At 38.5% G+C, this 20,442-nt stretch overlaps 1 protein-coding gene across 1 annotated transcript in view; it reads left to right on the plus strand.

The window, feature by feature from the left end:
• Positions 1-18,670, plus strand: part of igf2bp2a (insulin-like growth factor 2 mRNA binding protein 2a) — a 137,321-nt gene extending 118,651 nt beyond the window's left edge. The window contains exons 11-15 of the mRNA XM_062070024.1: positions 5,287-5,403; positions 5,518-5,592; positions 10,480-10,611; positions 12,304-12,417; positions 15,251-18,670. Of these exons, the coding sequence (XP_061926008.1) occupies positions 5,287-5,403; positions 5,518-5,592; positions 10,480-10,611; positions 12,304-12,417; positions 15,251-15,373 (561 nt within the window). The 3' untranslated portion in view covers positions 15,374-18,670. The remainder of the gene's footprint in view (positions 1-5,286; positions 5,404-5,517; positions 5,593-10,479; positions 10,612-12,303; positions 12,418-15,250) is intronic.
• The last annotated feature ends 1,772 nt before the right edge of the window (positions 18,671-20,442 follow it).

Raw genomic sequence — 20,442 nt, forward strand, 5'->3', positions numbered from 1 at the left:
ATATCAATATTTTTATTGTATTATTACAACTTTATTCTGGTAAAATTATGTTTTATTTTTCTAAAAATCTAAAATGTTTCAAACTTGAAAAATGTATATAGTCGTGGTCAAGAGTTGACATACACTTGTAAAGAACATAATGTCGTGGCTGTCTTGAGTTTCCAATAATTTCTACAACTCTTATTTTTTTGTGATAGAGTGATTGGAGCACATACTTGTTGGTCACAAAAAATATTCATGAAGTTTGGTTCTTTTATGAATTTATTATGGGTCTACTGAAAATGTGAGCAAATCTGCTGGGAAAAAAATAATACAGCAATGTTAATATTTGGTTACATGTCCCTTGGCAAGTTTCACTGCAATAAGGTGCTTTTGGTAGCCACCCACAAGCTTCTGGTTGAATTTTTGACCACTCCTCTTGACACACTTGGTGCAGTTCAGCTAAATGTGTTGGTTTTCTGACATGGACTTGTTTCTTCAGCATTGTCCACATGTTTAAGTCAGGACTTTGGGAAGGCCATTCTAAAACCTTAATTCTAGCCTGGTGTAGCCATTACTTTACCACTTTTGACGTGTGTTTGGGGTCATTGTCCTGTTAGAACACCCAACTGTGCCCAGGTTGTCCTGAAGAATTTGGAGGTAATCCTCCTTTTTCATTGTCCCATTTACTCTCTGTAAAGCACCAGTTTCATTGGCAGCAAAACAGGCCCAGAGCATAATACTACCACCGCCATGCTTGAAGGTAGGGATGCTGTTCCTGGGATTAAAGGCCTCACCTTTTCTCCTCCAAACATATTGCTGTGTATTGTGGCCAAACAGCTCAATTTTTGTTTCATCTGACATCACAAGGACAAAGATAAGACATTCTGGAAAAAAGTTATGTTGTCAGTCCTGGACAATGTCAGAAAACCAACAAATTTAGTTGAACTGCACCAATTTTGTCAAGAAGAGTGGTCAAAAATTAAACTAGAAACTTGCCAGAAGCTTGTGGATGGCTACCAAAAGCGCCTTATTGCAGTGGAACTTGCCAAGGGACATGTAACCAAGTATTCACTTTGCTGTATGTATACTTTTGACCTAGCTAAAAAAGTTAGCACTTTAGGGTTAGCATGCTAACATAAGAATGCTAGCAGTTAACAAGTGTGACACACCAAGTTATATGACTGTAAGGTAAACGGTTGCAAAATTAGCTCAAAAAAGCTAGCACTTTGATGTTGGCATGCTAACATGCTAACATAAACAAGCATACAGTTAGCATGTTTCAAATACTAAGGTATATGACTGTAAGGTGTATGGCTGCGTAATTAGAGAAACAAAGTGTAAAGTTAGAAAAAAAAGTTAGCACTTTATTGTTAGCGTGCTAACATGCTAACGTTAGCACAGTAGCGGTTAACAGCTATCACATACCAAGTAATATGACTCTGGGGTAAACGGTAGTAAAACTAGCTCAAAAAGTTAGCACGCTAATGTTAGCATTCTAGTAAGCTAACAAGACCATAATAATAGTTAGCATGTGTCACATACCAAGTTATATGACTCTAAGGTGTATGGCTGGGGAATTACAGAAAGAAAAAAAAAAAAATAGTACAAATAGCTAAAAAAAGTTAGCACTTTAGGGTTAGCATGCTAACGTTAGCCCACTAACAGTTAACAGCTGTCACACACCAAATTATATGACTCCAGGGTAAATTAAAACAATCATAGGTTCCTTTTAATACTCTGTAGTTTTTGTGGTCGGTCTACCTGCTACCTGCTTTCTGCTTTCTGGTTAGAGCAGGGGTCCCCAAACTTTTTGACTTTGGGGCCGCATTGGGTTAAAAAAATTTGGCCCGGGGCCAGGCTGTATATATATATATATATATATATATATATATATATATATATATATATATATATATATATATATATATATATATATATATATATATATATACACATTGTCTTTATATTCCAGCGAGTTAAGCCGTTTTGTCATTTGTCATCAATTAACATTGATGTTCATCAACATTTAACATTGTCACATTATTGATGGGAACATTTATTTTTAGACAATATGATTTGCCTGAGCGGCTAGGAGACACCAAGAGTAACAAACGGTAGAAAATGGATTAGAAAAAATCTAAAATAAAAATTTAAAATAAATTTAAAAAATTAAAAATTAAATTCTAATTTTTTTTTTTAACTTGGGACTTCCTGTGGGCCGGATTTTGGATGCTGGGGGGCCGGTTCCGGCCCGCGGGCCGTAGTTTGGGGACCCCTGGGTTAGAGTGTCCTTTTGATTGATTGACGGATTGAGACTTTTATTAGTAGGTTGCACAGTGAAGTACATATTCCGTACAATTGACCACTAAATGGTAACTCCTGAATAAGTTTTTCAACTTGTTTAAGTCGGGGTCCACTTAAATTGATTCATGATACAGATATATACTATCATATATACTATCATCATATCACCGCCCTGAGATCGGTAGGTCGTGAGTTCAAACCCCGGCCGAGTCATACCAAAGACTATAAAAATGGGACCCATTACCTCCCTGCTTGGCACTCAGCATCAAGGGTTGGAATTGGGGGTTAATTAACCAAAAATGATTCCCGGGCGCGACCACTGCTACTGCTCACTGCTCCCCTCACATCCCAGGGGGTGATCAAGGGAATGGGTCAAATGCAGAGGACACATTTCACCACACCTAGTGTGTGTGTGTGTGTGACAATCATTGGTACTTTAAACTTTTTTTTAACTTTAATCTGTGTTGGCCCTGCGATGAGGTGGCGACTTGTCCAGGGTGTACCCCGACTTCCGCCCGAGTGCAGCTGGGATAGGCTCCAGCCCCCCAGGGTTGATGGAATTGCGACAGTACTTTTTCAGATGTCAATCAATCGTTTGTTATGTTATGTTTCACTGAACATTGTACCCAAAAGTCAGAGCACTTTAAAACTTGTCCGTTTTTTTTTTTTTACAAGGATAAAGCTTCTTAACTCCTTTAATCCACTTAGAGAAAAATAGAGAGATTTAAAAGGAGTGGTTAGGGGTAGCCAAAGAAATCCAAAAAGTGTCCCTCCGCACCATCGGAGCATCACCACCAGAACACCACAAATATGTCTGGATCGAGAGTTCCAGCCCAGAGTTAAGCTCCGGCTCATTAAAGCCACTCAATAAAACCGCAAGTACGCAAATACACAAACTTGCACCGCCAGACCTGAAAACTTACCAAGTATGTTTGCTCAAACCATTCCTTTCCTCTCGATGGAGACAATCACCTTAATGTCAGCTCATATGCTTCACAACTTGATTGAATTACCGTACTTGAATTTGCCCTGCAAATAGACAATATAGAGTATAGGTTGCACTTTTAACAAAGACTTAATTTAGAGTTATTTGGACACCAGGGGAACATATAAGGGTTAGGGTTAGGGTTTCTAATAAGCAATCATTCTGAGGTTATTGAGGGAAGACTCTTAGTTCATGGCTTACTGGTTGTATAATAAGGCCATGCATAATAAGGCATTAATAAGTACTTAATAATGACTAATTAAGAGCAATATGTTACTAATTTGCATGTTAATAAGCAACTAATTAATGTTGAATATGTTCCCCATACTAAAGTGGTACCAGAATATATTTTTTCTCTATATGATATTCAGTATATTCTGAATTCTACCAAAAAAAAAAACCACATAAAAAGTGGAATACAAGAGCAAATGGGTGTCAAGTAACAAGAGCAAGTTGAAATGTTGACCCTTAAAGCTTAAAATGCGCGATGATTTTTCTTCAGATAACTTCTTCCTTTCCAAGACCCATAATCAGGGGTCCCCAAACTACGGCCTGTGGGCCGGATCCGGCCCCCCAGCATCCAAAATCCGGCCCACGGGAAGTCCCAAGTTAAAAAAAAAAAGTGTTTTAATTTTTTAATTTTTAAAAAATGTTATCTTTCCTTTCTAATCCATTTTATACCGCTTGTTACTCTCGGTGTCTCCTAGCCGCTCAGGCAAATCATATTGTCTAAAAATGAAATTTCCCATCGAAAACGTGACAATGTTAAATGTTGATGAACATCAATGTTAATTGATGTTAAATGACAAAACGGATTAACTCGCTGAAATATAAAAACAATGTGTATATATATATATATATATATATATATATATATATATATATATATACATATACAGCCCGGCCCCCGGCCAATTTTTTTTAACCCAATGCGTCCCCCGAGTCAAAAAGTTTGGGGACCCCTGCCCATACTGATAACTAATTACCTTAATTATAACTTTTCATTTTTAATGTTGATTTTACCATAGTTTGTGGGGTAGCTTCTTGAGCAGCCGGCGTCTTTGCTGGTGTTTCAGGTGGCTGATAAAGTTCGATGTGTTGAAGCGCGATGTTTATTTTCTCCTCCTCACGCGGTGTTTGCGGACCGTTTGGTTGCAAATACCATGTGAAGGGTCTTTTTTTGAAACGGTGAAGTAGTTGCACGGGATCGACGCCGTGTTTGTTTACAATAGGGGAAGTTTACGACGGGCGAGCAGGAAAAAAAAGGAGCGCTCGATTTTAACTCATTAACCCAGTGGGTCTGGGTTAGTTGTGTCCTCATCTCTGCGTGAAAAATGCACTCCAGAGTGGTTAGAGTGTCCGCCCTGAGATCGGTAGGTCGTGAGTTCAAACCCCGGCCGAGTCATACCAAAGACTATAAAAATGGGAGCCATTACCTCCCTGCTTGGCACTCAGCATCAAGGGTTGGAATTGGGGGTTAAATCAACAAAAATGATTCCCAGATGCGGCCACCGCTGCTGCTCACTGCTCCCCTCACCTCCCAGGGGGTGAGGGTGATGAGTCAAATGCAGAGGGTAATCTCACCACACCTAGTGTGTGTGTTACAATCATTGGTACTTTAACTTTAACAATTTTTTTTACACATCTCGGGGGGAAAAACCAGCCCTGTGATGCAAACCACAGATGTCCACTGCAGTGGACGCTAGTTTATCGGAGAATAGCAGCTTTCAAAAGAAAGCATTTTTAAAAGAAAAGTCTGTTTATCAAAGTAACAAAGTCAGTTCAGTACGAATAATGTGGATTCCTTGAAAAAGGCTGCACTGTCAAACTCGAGGCCGAAAGCTCTTTCACCTTATTTCTGTGGCGTTTTGACAGCAGTCCGTAGTTTTTTTTCCCACTTCTCAGTTCAAGTGTGATGTTCAGTTCAATTCAGTTGTTTTTTTCTATGTCATCTTTGCTTCACAAAGAAGATAAAGGGAAAATGTGTTCACTTTCAAGCTCTCTTCGTCTGACAGGCTCCAGAGCAGGAGGTCGTCTACCTCTTTATTCCAACTCAGGCGGTGGGAGCTCTTATAGGCAAGAAGGGCCAGCACATCAAGCAGCTCGCCCACTTCGCTGGAGCCTCCATCAAGGTGCGTCAGAGGAAAACAACAACATTTAGTCGAGTTGAATGTCCGTGCAGTGAACATTAGAGCAAGGAAAGTCAGTCGGCTATCTGGTAAAATCTTCTCCCGATTTGTTTGCAGATCGCTCCGGCCGAGAGCCCGGATGTGACTGAGAGGATGGTGATCATTACTGGAACCCCAGAGGCTCAGTTTAAGGTGAAAATACCACTAAGCATGTTCATAAAAGAACCCTATAATGCAGGCCGGGGCAATTATTTGGACTCGGCGGACCAAATTTAGAGAAAAAAAAGTGTCTGAGGGCCTGTATACCTATGTTTAGGAACACTAATACCGTATTTTTCGGACTATAAGTCGCAGTTTTTTTCCTAGTTTGGCCGGGGGTGCGACTTATACTCAGGAGCGACTTATGTGTGAAATTATTACCACATTACCGTAAAATATCAAATAATATTATCTGGCTCATTCACGTAAGAGACTAGACGTATAAGATTTCATGGGATTTAGTTCAGTTCAGTTTCAGTTTATTTCGAACATGCATACGATACAATGTAATGTATCACACATTTCCAGTTGTTTCGTTACAGCACGTCCGAAAAGGAGTAGGAAGAAGCAGAGCTTATTTAATCCTACCCCTTTTCATACCATAGCAATTTTATCCAATTTCCTTGTTCTCTGTAACAGAACAGTGAACAAAGAAATAATAAATAAATAATATACCAAAGTATGCAAACAAATATTAAATACATATATAATCTTTGTCTCAATAAAAAAAGAAAAAAAAAAAGGGTATACGATGTTTATCATAATTATTGTTCTGTGTACTTTGTGAACACTTGTAGTTTGAACAGTCTCTTAAACTGAATCATATTGGTGCTTTGTTTGATTTCTTTGGTTAATCCGTTCCATAATTTAATTCTACATACTGATATACTAAAGGTTTTAAGTGTTGTACGAGCATACAAATGTTTTAAATTAGATTTTTCTCTAATATATTTCTCTAATATTTCTCCTCTTTTGTTGAGAAGAATTGTTGTACATTCTTGGGTAGCAGGTTATAAATGTAAAAGTTAAAGTACCAATGATTGTCAGACACACACTAGGTGTGGTGAAATTATCTTCTGCATTTGACCCATGAGGGGAGCAGTGAGGAGCAGCGGTGGCCGCGCCCAGGAATCATTTTGGTTATTTAACTCCCAATTCCAACCCTTGATGCTGAGTGCCAAGCAGGGAGGTAATGGGTCCCACTTTTATAGTCTTTGGTATGACTCTGCCGGGGTTTGAACTCACGACCTACCGATCTCAGGGCGGACACTCTAACCACTAGGCCACTGATAAGCGATTAGGAGTGACAGATTGTTTGGTAAACGTATAGCATGTTCTATATGTTATAGTTATTTGAATGACTCTTACCATAATATGTTACGTTAACATACCAGGCACGTTCTCAGTTGGTTATTTATGCCTCATATAATGTACACTTATTCAGCCTGTTGTTCACTATTCTTTATTTATTTTAAATTGCCTTTCAAATGTCTATTCTTGGTGTTGGGTTTTATCAAATAATTTCCCCAAAAAATGCGTCTTATACTCCAGTGCGACTTATATATGTTTTTTCCCTTTTTTATTATGCATTTTTCGGCAGGTGCGACTTATACTCCGGTGCGACTTATACTCTGAAAAATACGGTACAAAACCTCACAATAATGTCTGATTTAATGCTAAAAACGTTATGACATACCGCCTTAAAAAACGGAATGGGATTTTACTTTTTTTTTACTGAATGAGACACCCAGAATGTACATGAAAATAAATATTTTACAATATTAACTATGAACGATAAAACACTGAATATTGACAACATATGAACATCACACCCCCCTCTCCATCGTAATACTTTACAATCAAGCGAAACGCAACCAAAATGCAACAAATACAGCGAAATATGAACGCAAAGGGTAAAACAAAACAAAAAAAGATATATCACTAAGCTTTAGAACTATGTTGTAAAAATCTCCTTCCGCGTTTGTTCCTGACACCCGCTTTTCAGGCTGGCTGTTCTGGAAACACTCTGTGGAAACGCTCCCCACCCACACTGCTTGGTGCCTCGTCTTAGATTACCATAGTAACTAATTATATTACCATAGTAACTAGTAAATCATGCAAAAACGCAGATTCCAACCATTGAAATACTTTGTATTAGGGTTGTACGGTATACCAGTATTAGTATAGTACAGCGATACTAATGAATCATATTCGGTACCATACTGCCTCTGAAAAGTACCAGACTCCACCTAACATAGATCTACACCTAACAATGATACCAAGTACAGTAGCGTATCTAGTCAATACTACCATGATTACGTCGATATTTTTTGGCATCAGACTTTATTTAAAAAAAATTCATATTATGTTTATAAACTCAAGAAATATGTCCCTGACTTTAAATATGACCAATGTATGATCCTGTAACTACTTGGTATCGGATTGATACCCAAATGTGTGGTATCATCCAAAACTAATGTAAAGCATCCAAACAACAGAAGAATAAATTATTATTACATTTTAACAGAAGAGTAGATAGAACATGTTAAAAGAGAAAGTAAGCAGATATTAACAGTAAATGAACAAGTAGATTAATAATTATTTTTCTATCACTTGTCCTTAATAATGTTGACTAAATAATAGGTAGATAAATGACACAATATGTTACTGCATACGCCAGCAGCTAAATTAGGAGCCTTTGTTTGCTTACTTACTAATAGAAGATAAGTTGTCTAGTATGTTCACTATTTTATTTAAGGACAAAATTGCAATAATAAACATGTGTTTAATGTACCCTAAGATTTTTTGTTGAAATAAAGCCAATAAGGCAATTTTTTGTGGTCCACTTTATTTATAAAAGTACCGAAAAATATCGAAATAATGTTGGTACCGGTACCAAAATATTGGTATCGGGACAACACTACTTTGTATAGTTCAAGACCTACGGTAATTTGAAAACATCACTGCACATCATTATGGCAGCTACAGTTTTCCATCTTAAAGATCTAAAAAAATTATTTGGAATGTCTGGCGGGCTAGATTGAAAAGCTTAACGGGCTGCATGCGGCCCCCGGGCCTTAATTTGCCCAGGTCTGCTATAATGAATATAATTTGATTGTGCATGTGTCATAAATCAATATCTATGTAAATTGCTCATCTGTGTTCCTAAAATGCATAAATAAAGACCTCCCAGCGCCTATAAATACTGTAGGGAAGGGCATGAAAGTGCAGGATAAAATATTTATACCATTTAAAAATGTATTACAAAGGCTACTGATTATTTGTTGTATTGTGTATTTCTACTTGTTATCATTGCATGTTGTATGGAACAAAGATACAGGACATTACTGAACTAAAGTTAAAGATTATTGATGCCATTGATGGTAAGTCTCTGCTACGGCGAACACGGCAAGAAATCGACTTCTGTCTTGATTTGCTTAGTGCAACTAATGGTGCCCACTAGTGTTGTCCCAATACCAATATTTTGGTACCAGTACCAAAATGTATTTCGATACTTTTTTAAATATAGGGGACCACACAAAATTGCATTATTGGCTTAGGGTACATTAAACATATGTTTCTTATTGCAAGTTTGTCCTTAAATGAAATAGTGAACATACTAGACATGTCTTTTATTAGTAAGTAAACAAACAAAGGCTCCTAATTTAGTCTGCTGACATATGCAGTAACATATTGTGTCATATATCTACCTATTATTTTGGTAGAAAGTGGTAGAAAATTAATTATTAATCTACTTATTCATTTACTGTTAATATCTGCTTACTTTCTCTTGAAACATGTTCTATCTATATACACTTCTGTTAAAATGTAATAATCACTTATTCTTCTGTTGTTTGATACTTTACATTAGTTTTGGATGATACCACACATTTAAGTATCAATCCGATACCAAGTCGATACAGGATCATACATTGGTCATTTTCAAAGTCCTCATGTGTCCAGGGACATAGTTCCTGAATTTATAAACATAATATACATTTAAAAAAAATAAAAAAATATGTTGTGATGCCAAAAATATCGACGTAATAATAGTAGTATCGACTAGATACGCTACTGTACTTGGTATCATTACAGTGGATGTCAGGTGTAGATCCACCAATGGCGTTTGTTTACATTTTGACGCCGGTGAGCTACGGTGTGTAGTGAAGCATGTTTAGCTATTCCTCGTCCTGCAAGGATGATACTTGTACGAAACGTACTTTATTTGTCGCCATGGAGGCGAGGATTAGTGATTTAGAAGTAGCTAAAACACTGCAGACTGCGGATGGACTTTAGCCGCTAGCTAGCTAGCCATGTCTTAAAGCACCTCTTCCTGAGGGTGTTTCAGTGTTATAACTTCACCTTTATCTTTAGTTTTTAAACCAAAATGCGTCCGTTCTCCCTTTTCTGTCTACACACTGTGTCTGCTTGTAAGTACTCTGTGATTGTGCACTGCCGAACATGCTCCTCTGCTCGTAAACCAGCAACGTCGACAGGGGGGGGGGGGTGCGGGACCGGTACTTTTTCAACAAACACAAAAAGTGCACGTACTGTGTATTACTTTCTTTGTTGCCGTCTCTTTGCCTCAAACAACATAAATAGACAATTGTTTATTTAATTATGATTAATCAAACTTAATCCGAAGCAACCCTTTGGTTAATCTAATTGTCTAATCGTTGACATCACTAATTTATCAGAACCAGAAATACTTTGACAACAGTTACTTTAATGCAAAATTGTATGTAAATAAAATGCTATACGTCTATCATTTAATTTCATATAATTCAATTAAAAGTGAGTATTGTACACAGGTTGGTGAGCATATAAAAAGTGAATAGCACAATCTTGTCAAAAAAACAAAAAAAATAAAATAAAAAATAAATACATTTAAAAAAAATATATATATATAGTATAATAAAATTACATTTGTAAGAACTCTTACAATCTCTTATGTTTTATCATGTAAAAATGTTGTGAAATTCATGGCTTGGTCTCTGCTCCTCACAGTCTGTCCTCGCCTCACCTTCAACTTTCTTCCAGGCCCAAGGTCGGATTTTTGGGAAGCTGAAAGAGGAGAACTTCTTCACGGCCAAAGAGGAAGTCAAACTCGAAACACACATCAAGGTTCCTTCAAGTGCAGCCGGCAGGGTCATTGGGAAAGGAGGCAAGACGGTGAGATCATAAAAAGATAAAACAAATATGAAATATATATTAGAAAGAGGGCAGCGCGGCGCTGCAGCGGTTACTGCTTGTGCCTCACGATACCCAGGTCCTGGGTTAGATCCCCGGGTTCGGGGTCTTCATGTTCTCCCCGTGACTGTGTGGGTTCTTTCCGGGTACTCCGGCTTCCTCCCACCTCCAAAGACATGCACCTGGGGATAGGTTGATTGGCAACACTAAATTGACCCTAGTACGGGGGTCAGCAACCCCCGGCTCTTAAAGCGCCGCCCTAGTGGCTCCCTGGACCTCTTTCAAAGATGTGTGAAAATGGAAAAAGATGAAGAAAAATATATATTTTTTGTTTTGATATATTTTCTGTAGGAGAACAAACATGACACAAACTTTCCTAATTGTTAGAAATCCCACTGTTTATATTAAACATGCTTCACTGATGAGAGTATTTGGCAAGCACCGTTTTGTCCTACTAATTTCAGCGACCCTTGAATTCATCGTAGTTTTGTTTACATTTACAACTTTCTCCGGAGCCGCCACAGAAAGACGTGTTTTATGCCACTCCTTCTTTGTCTCATTTGTCCACCAAACGTTTTATGCTGTGCGTGAATGCACAAAGGTGAGCTTTGTTGATTTTATTGATTTGCTGTAGTGCTAATTAGACTTATGACTGCAAGATAATCGATGCTAACATGCTATTTAGGCTAGCTGTATGTACATATTGCATCATTATACCTCGTTTGTAGGCACATTTGAGCTCGTTTAATTTCCTTTACTTATGTTCTCTGTGTATTTAATTTATATATGCAAGTCTCATGACATTAACTGTATTAATTAAAGTACCACTGATAGTCACACACACTAGGTGTGGTGAAATTTACTCTCTGCATTTGACCCATCTCCTTGTTCCACCCCTTGGGAGGTGAGAGAGCAGTGAGCAGCAGCAGTGGCCGCGCTCGGAAATTATTTTGGTGATTTAACCCCCCATTCCAACCCTTGATGCTGAGTGCCAAGCAGGGAGGTTATATAATATTGGCTGCATTTCTCATAGTTGTTTGTGTGCCATGTTGTTCCAGACCACAGCAAACATTACCCAGCTGGTAAAGATTGTAATACATTTGTTAGAAGAAGACAGCCTGCCGTTTCCTTTAACCTGGACACACACATATATACCTTTGGCCATTCTGAGCCAGTCATTTCCAGAAGTTCTCTCATCCTGTGAGAAGCCTCCATTTTACTAATGTTTTCCAATGTTGCAAAAATGTGTAGAATAAAAATTAAAGTACAACATTTCTGTCAATGAAGATTTGCCTCAGCCTGCGACACATAGTCATTTTGATAGTAGGCTAATATAGACACTTGCATCATGTGTTGCCTTCATTATAAGACTTACCTGTATATAAGACTTAATTTTCTGCGGCTCCAGACCGATTTTTTGTGTGTATTTTTGGTCCAATATGGCTCTTTCAACATCTTGGGTTGCCGACCATTGCACTAGCGTGTGAATGTGAGTGTGAATGTTGTCTGAATGTGTCAACCCTGCGATGAGGTGGCGACTTGTCCGGGGTGTCCGAGTGCCGCTGGGATAGGCTCCAGCACCCTTCGCGACCCCGAGAGGGACAAGCGGTAGAAAGTGGACGGATGGTATTATAAAGACAGACAAATAGTAACTGATTGTTGTGTTCATTCCAGGTGAATGAGCTTCAGAACCTGACAAGCGCTGAGGTCATCGTACCGCGGGACCAAACTCCAGACGAGAACGATGAGGTGTTTGTGAAGATCAGTGGGCATTTCTTCGCCAGCCAGGTACGAAAAATGCAACACCCCACTCAAAACAGGCTTCGCTACACATCTTGAAATAAAGACTGGAGTTCTGCCATGTTGTCAAGTCAGTCCGTCCTTATTTAGTAGTTTTTTCCCCCAACATATACACTTAGCCGAGCGTGATGTGAAAATGTGAATGTAATGTTAGCATTGTAGGGACGGCGTGGCGAAGTTGGTAGAGTGGCTGTGCCAGCAATCGGAGTGTTGCTGGTTACTGGGGTTCAATTCCCACCTTCTACCTTCCTAGTCACGTCCGTTGTGTCCTTGGGCAAGACACTTCACCCTTTGCCTCTGATGGCTGCTGGTTAGCGCCTTGCATGGCAGCTCCCGCCATCAGTGTGTGAATGTGTGTGTGAATGGGTAAATGTGGAAATACTGTCAAAGCACTTTGAGTACCTTGAAGGTAGAAAAGAGCTATACAAGTATAACCCATAACCTCAGAATTATTGCTTATTAGTAACCCTAACCCTAACCCTTATATGTTCCCCTTGTGTCCAAATAACAAGTATAACCCATTTATCATTTATCATTTATCATTGTAGCTCATATTGCTAATTATGCTAACGTTTGTGTCCTCTACCACTCATTTATTACATTTTGTTGTTTGTGATGAATAAGGATGTCCCAATACAACTTTCTCAATATCGTTATTGGAGCCTTGATACATAATTATCGTACATTACGATGCTTTTGACCCCGCCCCCTCTCTAACACCTCCTGACTTAAATGTGTCGGCAAAGATTCTCACATTTAAAACAAAAATGACGATTGTAGATGACTACAATGTATCCAATTGTTCACATCGAAGCGTAAAAGGTGTTCAAGAAAACAATCTTGTTCCGATATTTTAAACGACGTTTGAACAATGAGGAACAAAATGTGGGAAAATAGATGTAAGATACATATTTGTCTCAAGTTTCGTTACACACACCAAATTTGAACATGATCCAAAACGTGTTCTACGCACAAACACAAAGTGTGGATTTTTCTTGTCGATTGTGCGTAAAATAATCGTAATTTTGCACATTATAGTTAATGAATCTGATATGATATCAGCATGAATTGAAGTATATAATTGTATCATTTGGTAGTGTGGAATGTTAGAAAAGGCTTGATCAGGTAAAGTTAGTCAGAGAACAATGGTAGGTATGTAAATACTAACCCTGTGACAGATTTATGCTTTTTGGCGACACCTAGTGGTCATAAAAATGATGAGGACACGGTTGTTACTGGATATTTTCTAATATACTTCTGGCTTGAAGACTTTGTAATATCTTCAAGTAAAATGCAAGCGCAATTAGTGGATGGCTACCAAAAGCGCCTTATTGCAGTGAAACTTGCCAAGGGACATGTAACCAAATATTAACATTACTGTATGTATACTTTTGACCCAGCAGATTTGCTCACATTTTCAGTAGACCCATAATAAATTCATAAAAAAAAAAACTTCATGAATGTTTTTTTGTGACCTACAAGTATGTGCTCCAATCACTCTATCACAAAAAAATACAGAGTTGTAGAAATGATTGGAAACTCAAGACAGCCATGACATTATGTTCTGTACAAGTGTATGTAAACTTTTGATTGCGACTGTATGAAAAAAGATCAAAAATAGACCATTCATCTGCAGTGCACCCTATGGTCCGGAAATTACGGTACTAATTGTCAAGAAATTGCTATGCTGTAATATTGTTATATGGAATTTAATTTAAAAGTTTTTTCAGTTTAGTTTTTTTATTTATTTATTCCATTTTAATTTAATAAAAAAAAACGCTATTTTGCTTGCTTAAAAAACACAATCTTCTGTGCACAAGTTTAGTAAATCAGCTTTGCGTAACCTATGAAGTTTGCACAGGTTTTAATACACGCAAACCTTTTGTAGATCAGGGGCCGTATTTATCAAGCTTCTTAGAATTACTCCTAAGAAGTCTGCTAAGAGTTGACTTATGAGTAAAGAAATTGTTCGCTGAAAGCTGCACTTAAAAGTTAGTTATCAAGTGTCTTACTCACACTTTCAGTAGGACTGAATCTTAAGTGTCACACTCAGAGCTGAATTACGACATTACTATGTGCCGTAAACGGAATTTTAGGTGAAGTCATTTCTGTGTCCATAGAAATGACCAATCACGGAAGGGAATCCCTTGTCTAAGAATAAAGAAATATCTTACAAATATTTAAGTGGACAATGGGAGTGTATATTTTGACAATAAACTACAACATAATAAAAAACAAACAAACAATATTGGCAATGAATCAAAAATAAACGTTTCCTTTTCTTTCCAATTCATTAATTAGGCAACTAATTTCAAACTGGTGTGGGTGGCTCTGCTGCGTGATGTTGCTGATGAGATGACGCCCCTTATTAAATCTGTGACAAAAATAATACCCGCTCTGTCTAAACGATACCGTTTGATCAGCTGCTCGTCATCAAACAAAGCCAGGACATCCTTCCGCTCCCTGAACGTTCGCGCACGTCTCTCTCGCCTCAGTGCCATCCCCCGCTGGCAACTCCTAACCACTTAGGACACCTCTGAAGGTCTCTCAAATATCGTGGAGAGTAGGAGTGATTCTTAGACTTAAGAAAGTTGATAAATAGCTTTTATTCTTAAGTTTGAGAGTAGGACTAAATTTCGCAAATTCTCAGGACTTAAGTGTAAAATGGCGCTTGATAAACACGGCCCCTGGTCTTTTGTATACATGCATTCTTTTCCAAACAGCCCTTGTTGACGTTGCTCCTTCTTTGAGTCCCATAAAAGCCATTAAAAAACAAAGAAAAGCAGAAATATTTGTGTCTATTTCTCTATTCCTCTTCCAGACTGCACAGAGGAAGATCCGGGAGATCATTCAGCAGGTTAAACAGCAGGAACAGAAGCACCAGCGAGGCGCCGCCGGGTCACCGCAACAATCCAAGACGGCGCCGGCGGTCGCCACCCAATGAATGTAGCCCCTCCCGAATGGACAGAGACCTCTACCCAGACTTAAGGCCACGGCCCAAGAGGGACCTGCAGGGCAGACCAGCAGCAGCAGCAGTGCCGGGGGAACAAAAACCAAAGAAGTTCACTAAGGAGGAGAACGCGAGTGAGAGCCAAAGGCTTGTGAGCATTGTGTGCACTGCCAGCCCTGCCACGGCACACAGAGGAGGATACTGATATTGCAAGGTAAAGGAGGAGCGAGCACCTGCGTAATGTTCTCTTTAAGTGGGATTAACATAGACCTAACATGAATGACACTGTACTAGTATGTGCTTAGAACAAGAGCGAGGTGAACTAGCCTTAGCAGTATTAGTACAGGGTAGAAGACTATATTGACATCTGCAAAAAGCAAAAATATAAAAGCAGTTCCCCTATTTTGGAAATTTGGAAACACACGATGAATGGTCTTGGTAACCAGTGTGTGTGTGTGTGTGTACGTGTGCGTGTGTGTGTGTGTGTGTGTGTGTGAGAGAAATGCTTCTCACCTTTTTTTTTTTTTCTGCCATCACTTTCTGATCACTCTCTCATCAATTTTGCTTCTAGGATGATGAACATATTCAAAGGCATGAAACTTCCCCTGAGTGCATGCAGTCTTTATGATAATGTGGTGCAACGGGTTCCACCTATTTTAAAAACAAATATATTTACATATATATATATCATACATCCCCCCCCTGAAAGGCAGTGCGGTGGATGATTGTAAAAATGTCCACTGCAGAGGACGCCGGAGGATATATTTTAAAATGATTGGAACGGAAATGATGAAATACCTAATAGACTTTTCGGTAACACTTTAGTATGGGGAACATATTCACCATTAATTAGTTGCTTATTAAAGGCCTACTGAAATGAAATGTTCTTATTTAAACGGGGATAGCAGGCCCATTCTATGTGTCATACTTGATCATTTCGCGATATTGCCATATTTTTGCTGAAAGGATTTAGTAGAGAACATCGACGATAAAGTTCGCAACTTTTGGTCGCTGATAAAAAAGCCTTGCCTGTACCGGAAGTAGCGTGACGTCACAGGTTGTGGAGCTCCTCACATCTGCACATTGTTTTCAATCATGGCCAGCAGCAGCGAGAGCGATTCGGAGCGAGAAAGCGACGATTACCCCATTAATTTGAGCGAGGATGAAAGATTCAAGGATGAGGAAAGTGAGAGTGAAGGATTAGAGGGCAGTGTAAGCGATTCAGATAGGGAAGATGCTGTGAGAGGCGGGTGGGACCTGATATTCAGCTGGGAATGACTAAAACAGTAAATAAACACAAGACATATATATACTCTATTAGCCACAACACAACCAGGCTTATATTTAATATGCCACAAATTAATCCGCATAACAAACACCTCCCCCTCCCGTCCATATAACCCACCAATACAAATCAAACACCCGCACAACACACTCAATCCCACAGCCCAAAGTACCGTTCACCTCCGTAAAGTTCATACAGCACATATATTTCCCCAAAGTTACGTACGTGACATGCACATAGCGGCACGCACGTACGGGCAAGCGATCAAATGTTTGGAAGCCAAAGCTGCGTACTCACGGTAGCGCGTCTGCTATCCAACTCAAAGTCCTCCTGGTTGTGTTGCTGTAGCTAGCCGCTAATACACCGATCCCACCTACAGCTTTCTTCTTTGCTGTCTTCATTGTTCATTAAACAAATTGCAAAAGATTCACCAACACAGATGTCCAGAATACTGTGGAATTTTGCGATGAAAACAGACGACTTACTAGCTGGCCACAATGGTGTCCCAATATGTCCGCTACAATCTGTGACGTCACGTGCAAACGTCATCATACCGAGACATTTTCAGCAGAATATTTTGCAGGAAATTTAAAATTGCACTTTACTAATCTAACCAGGCCGTATTGGCATGTGTTGCAATGTTAAGATTTCATCATTGATTTATGAACCATCAGACTCCGTGGTCGGTAGTAGTGGGTTTCAGTAGGCCTTTAAAATAACAAACTTAAGTTAGAGTTATTTGGACACTAGGGGAACCATATAAGGGTTAGACTTAGACTTCCTTTTTATTGTCATTCAAATTTGAACTTTACAGTACAGATAAGAACGAAATTTTGTTGCATTAATTAGTTGCTTATTAAAGTAACAAAGACTTAATTTAGAGTTATTTGGACACAAGAGGAACATATAAGGGTTAGGGTTAGGGTTACTAATAAGCAATAATTCTGAGGTTATGGGTTATACTTGTATAGCTCTTTTCTACCTTCAAGGTACTCAAAGTGCTTTGACAGTATTTCCACATTCACCCATTCATTCACACACACATTCACACACTGATGGCGGGAGCTGCCATGCAAGGCCCTAACCACAACCCATCAGGAGCAAGGGTGAAGTGTCTTGCTCAAGGACACAACAGACGTGACGTGGTTGGTTGAAGGCTAGGGATTGAACCAGGAACCCTCAAGTTGCTGGCATGGCCACTCTCCCAACCTGCGCCACGCCGTCCCGTTATTGAGGGAAGACTCTTAGTTAACGGCTTACTGGTTGTATAATAAGGCCATGCAGGATAAGGCATTACTTAATAATGACTAATTAAGAGCCATTATGTTACTAATTTGCATGTTAATAAGCAACTAATTAATGGTGAATATGTGTTCCCCATACTAAAGTGTTACCGACTTTTTCCGTGTGATGTCGGAACACTTCCGCTCTGGATGGTGACCATCTGCTTTATGGATTCGCTAATGGAATAAGACGCGCTTGAATATAGATGCCATTTGTGGCGCCCCCCGCAGGTTGTGGTTAGAATGCTTGCATACATGTAATAGACTTGGACAAACTTTATTGATCCACAAGGGAAATTGTTCCTCACAGTAGCATAGTTGCAAAGGATTTAAAGGATAAGGATGGAAAGGATAATGCACACAAGGGCACAAAAGAGGGCGAAAACAAAAGGTATAAAGTAGACAGAAAATGTACCATAGTCACAATATAAATATAACATATATGTCATATTTGCATATTATACATAGTGTCAGGGCTTGAATTTAACCACGGCAAGTGCCGCGACCGCCCTTGTCACTTGCCGTGATGCCCTAAAAAAATTGACCAGCATCGACGGCAAGAACATGCCGTGACCGCCCTCGACTTTTTACTTATTAATGGACAATTGTCACGCAATTGTTTTCGTCGAATAAATTGACAAAAACACCCCAAGATTACTTTTTTTCTTACATTTTTAACTGTTAAAGACATCGCATAATTAACATTAATCGGTATAAACAACATGGGCGCAGGTAAAGGGACACTATGTCCATTTTATATATATATATATATATATATATATATATATATATATATATATATATATATATATATATATATATATATATATATATATATATACACACGTTAGGTGAGGAAAAAACACAGAGGCTATTTCATCCCTACAAGCCTGTTTCGCAGGTTTCTCTGCTCTTCGGGGGATTTTATTGAAGTGTCTCACTTCAATAAAAATTTCCGGTATAACGCAATGTTCTATATAACGCAGTGGCGGGCCGTGTGTTTCCCACCTAGGCCTTCGGGGATGTCAGACTTCTATGATTACCTCTGAAAATACCGTCATTGACGTCACCACATGACCATTGCTGGAGAAATACTACACAGGAATACATTTACGCACTACTGGACATTGAATCGCATCAACAGTGTACAAAACGAGTTATTTTCTGGTGCATTTAAACATCAATAAACCCGCATCAGCAATTAAAACATATCTTATGTGGTACTGTCAAAATAAAAATTGCAAAAAACATATTAAACGTGAAAAATTTTTAATATTTGAACTCACAATTTGTAGAACCTATTCGATGCCTCATCTCACAAGATGTAGTTTCTCTTAAGTATCCTTCTTGAAAATTACCTTGTAAATATACATCTGCTACCTAATCAATCACTTGGGACTCCCAACAAAACACGTCGTGTCATTGTTGTTTTTTACGAGCAGAGGAGCATGTTCGGCAGCGCACAATCACAGAGTACTTACAAGCAGACACAGTGTGTAGACAGAAAAGGGAGAACGGATGCATTTTGGCTTAAAAACTAACGATAAAGGTGAAGTTATAACACTGAAACGCCCTCAGAAAGAGGTGCTTTAAGACATCCCCAGTCGGCAGTGTTTTATCTACTTCTAAATCACTAATCCTGGTCTCCATGGCGACAAATAAAGTAAGTTTCTTACAAGTATCATCCCTGCAGGACGAGGAATAGCTAAACATGCTTCACTACACACCGTAGCTCACCGGCGTCACAATGTAAACAAACAGCATTGGTGGATCTACACCTAACATCCACTGTAATGATACCAAGTATCTAGTCGATACTACTATTATTACGTCTATTATTTGGCATCACAAAATCTTTTTACGTTTAAAAAATAAAAATCTATTATGTTTATAAACTCAGGAAATACATCCCTGGACACATGAGGACTTTGAATATGACCAAAGTTTGATCCTGTAACTATTTGGTATCGGATTGATACCCAAATTTGTGGTATCATCTAAAACTAATGTAAAGTATCAAACAACAGAAGAATAAGTGATTATTACATTTTAACAGAAGTGTAGATAGAACATGTTAAATGACAAAGTAAGCAGATATTAACAGTAAATGTTAATATGTTAATAATTAATTTTCTTAATAATGTTGACAAAATAATAGGTAGATAAATGACACGATATGTTACTGCATATGTCAGCAGCTAAATTAGGAGCCTTTGTTTGTTTACTTACTACTAAAAGACAAGTTGTCTTGTATGTTCACTGTTTTATTTAAGGACAAACTTGCAATAAGAAACATATGTTTAATGTACTGTAAGATTTTTTTGTTAAAATAAAGCCAATAATGCAATTTTTTGTGGTCCCCTATATTTAGAAAAGTATCAAAAAGTATCGAGATAATTTTGGCACCTGTACCAAAATATTGGTATCGGGACAACACTAGTTGATACCAATTATCGCAGCCTGGCAAGTATTTTACATGTAGATTTTAGGGATCT

Source organism: Entelurus aequoreus, linkage group LG14, assembly GCF_033978785.1.
Source record: "Entelurus aequoreus isolate RoL-2023_Sb linkage group LG14, RoL_Eaeq_v1.1, whole genome shotgun sequence".
NCBI classification, from domain to species: domain Eukaryota; kingdom Metazoa; phylum Chordata; class Actinopteri; order Syngnathiformes; family Syngnathidae; genus Entelurus; species Entelurus aequoreus.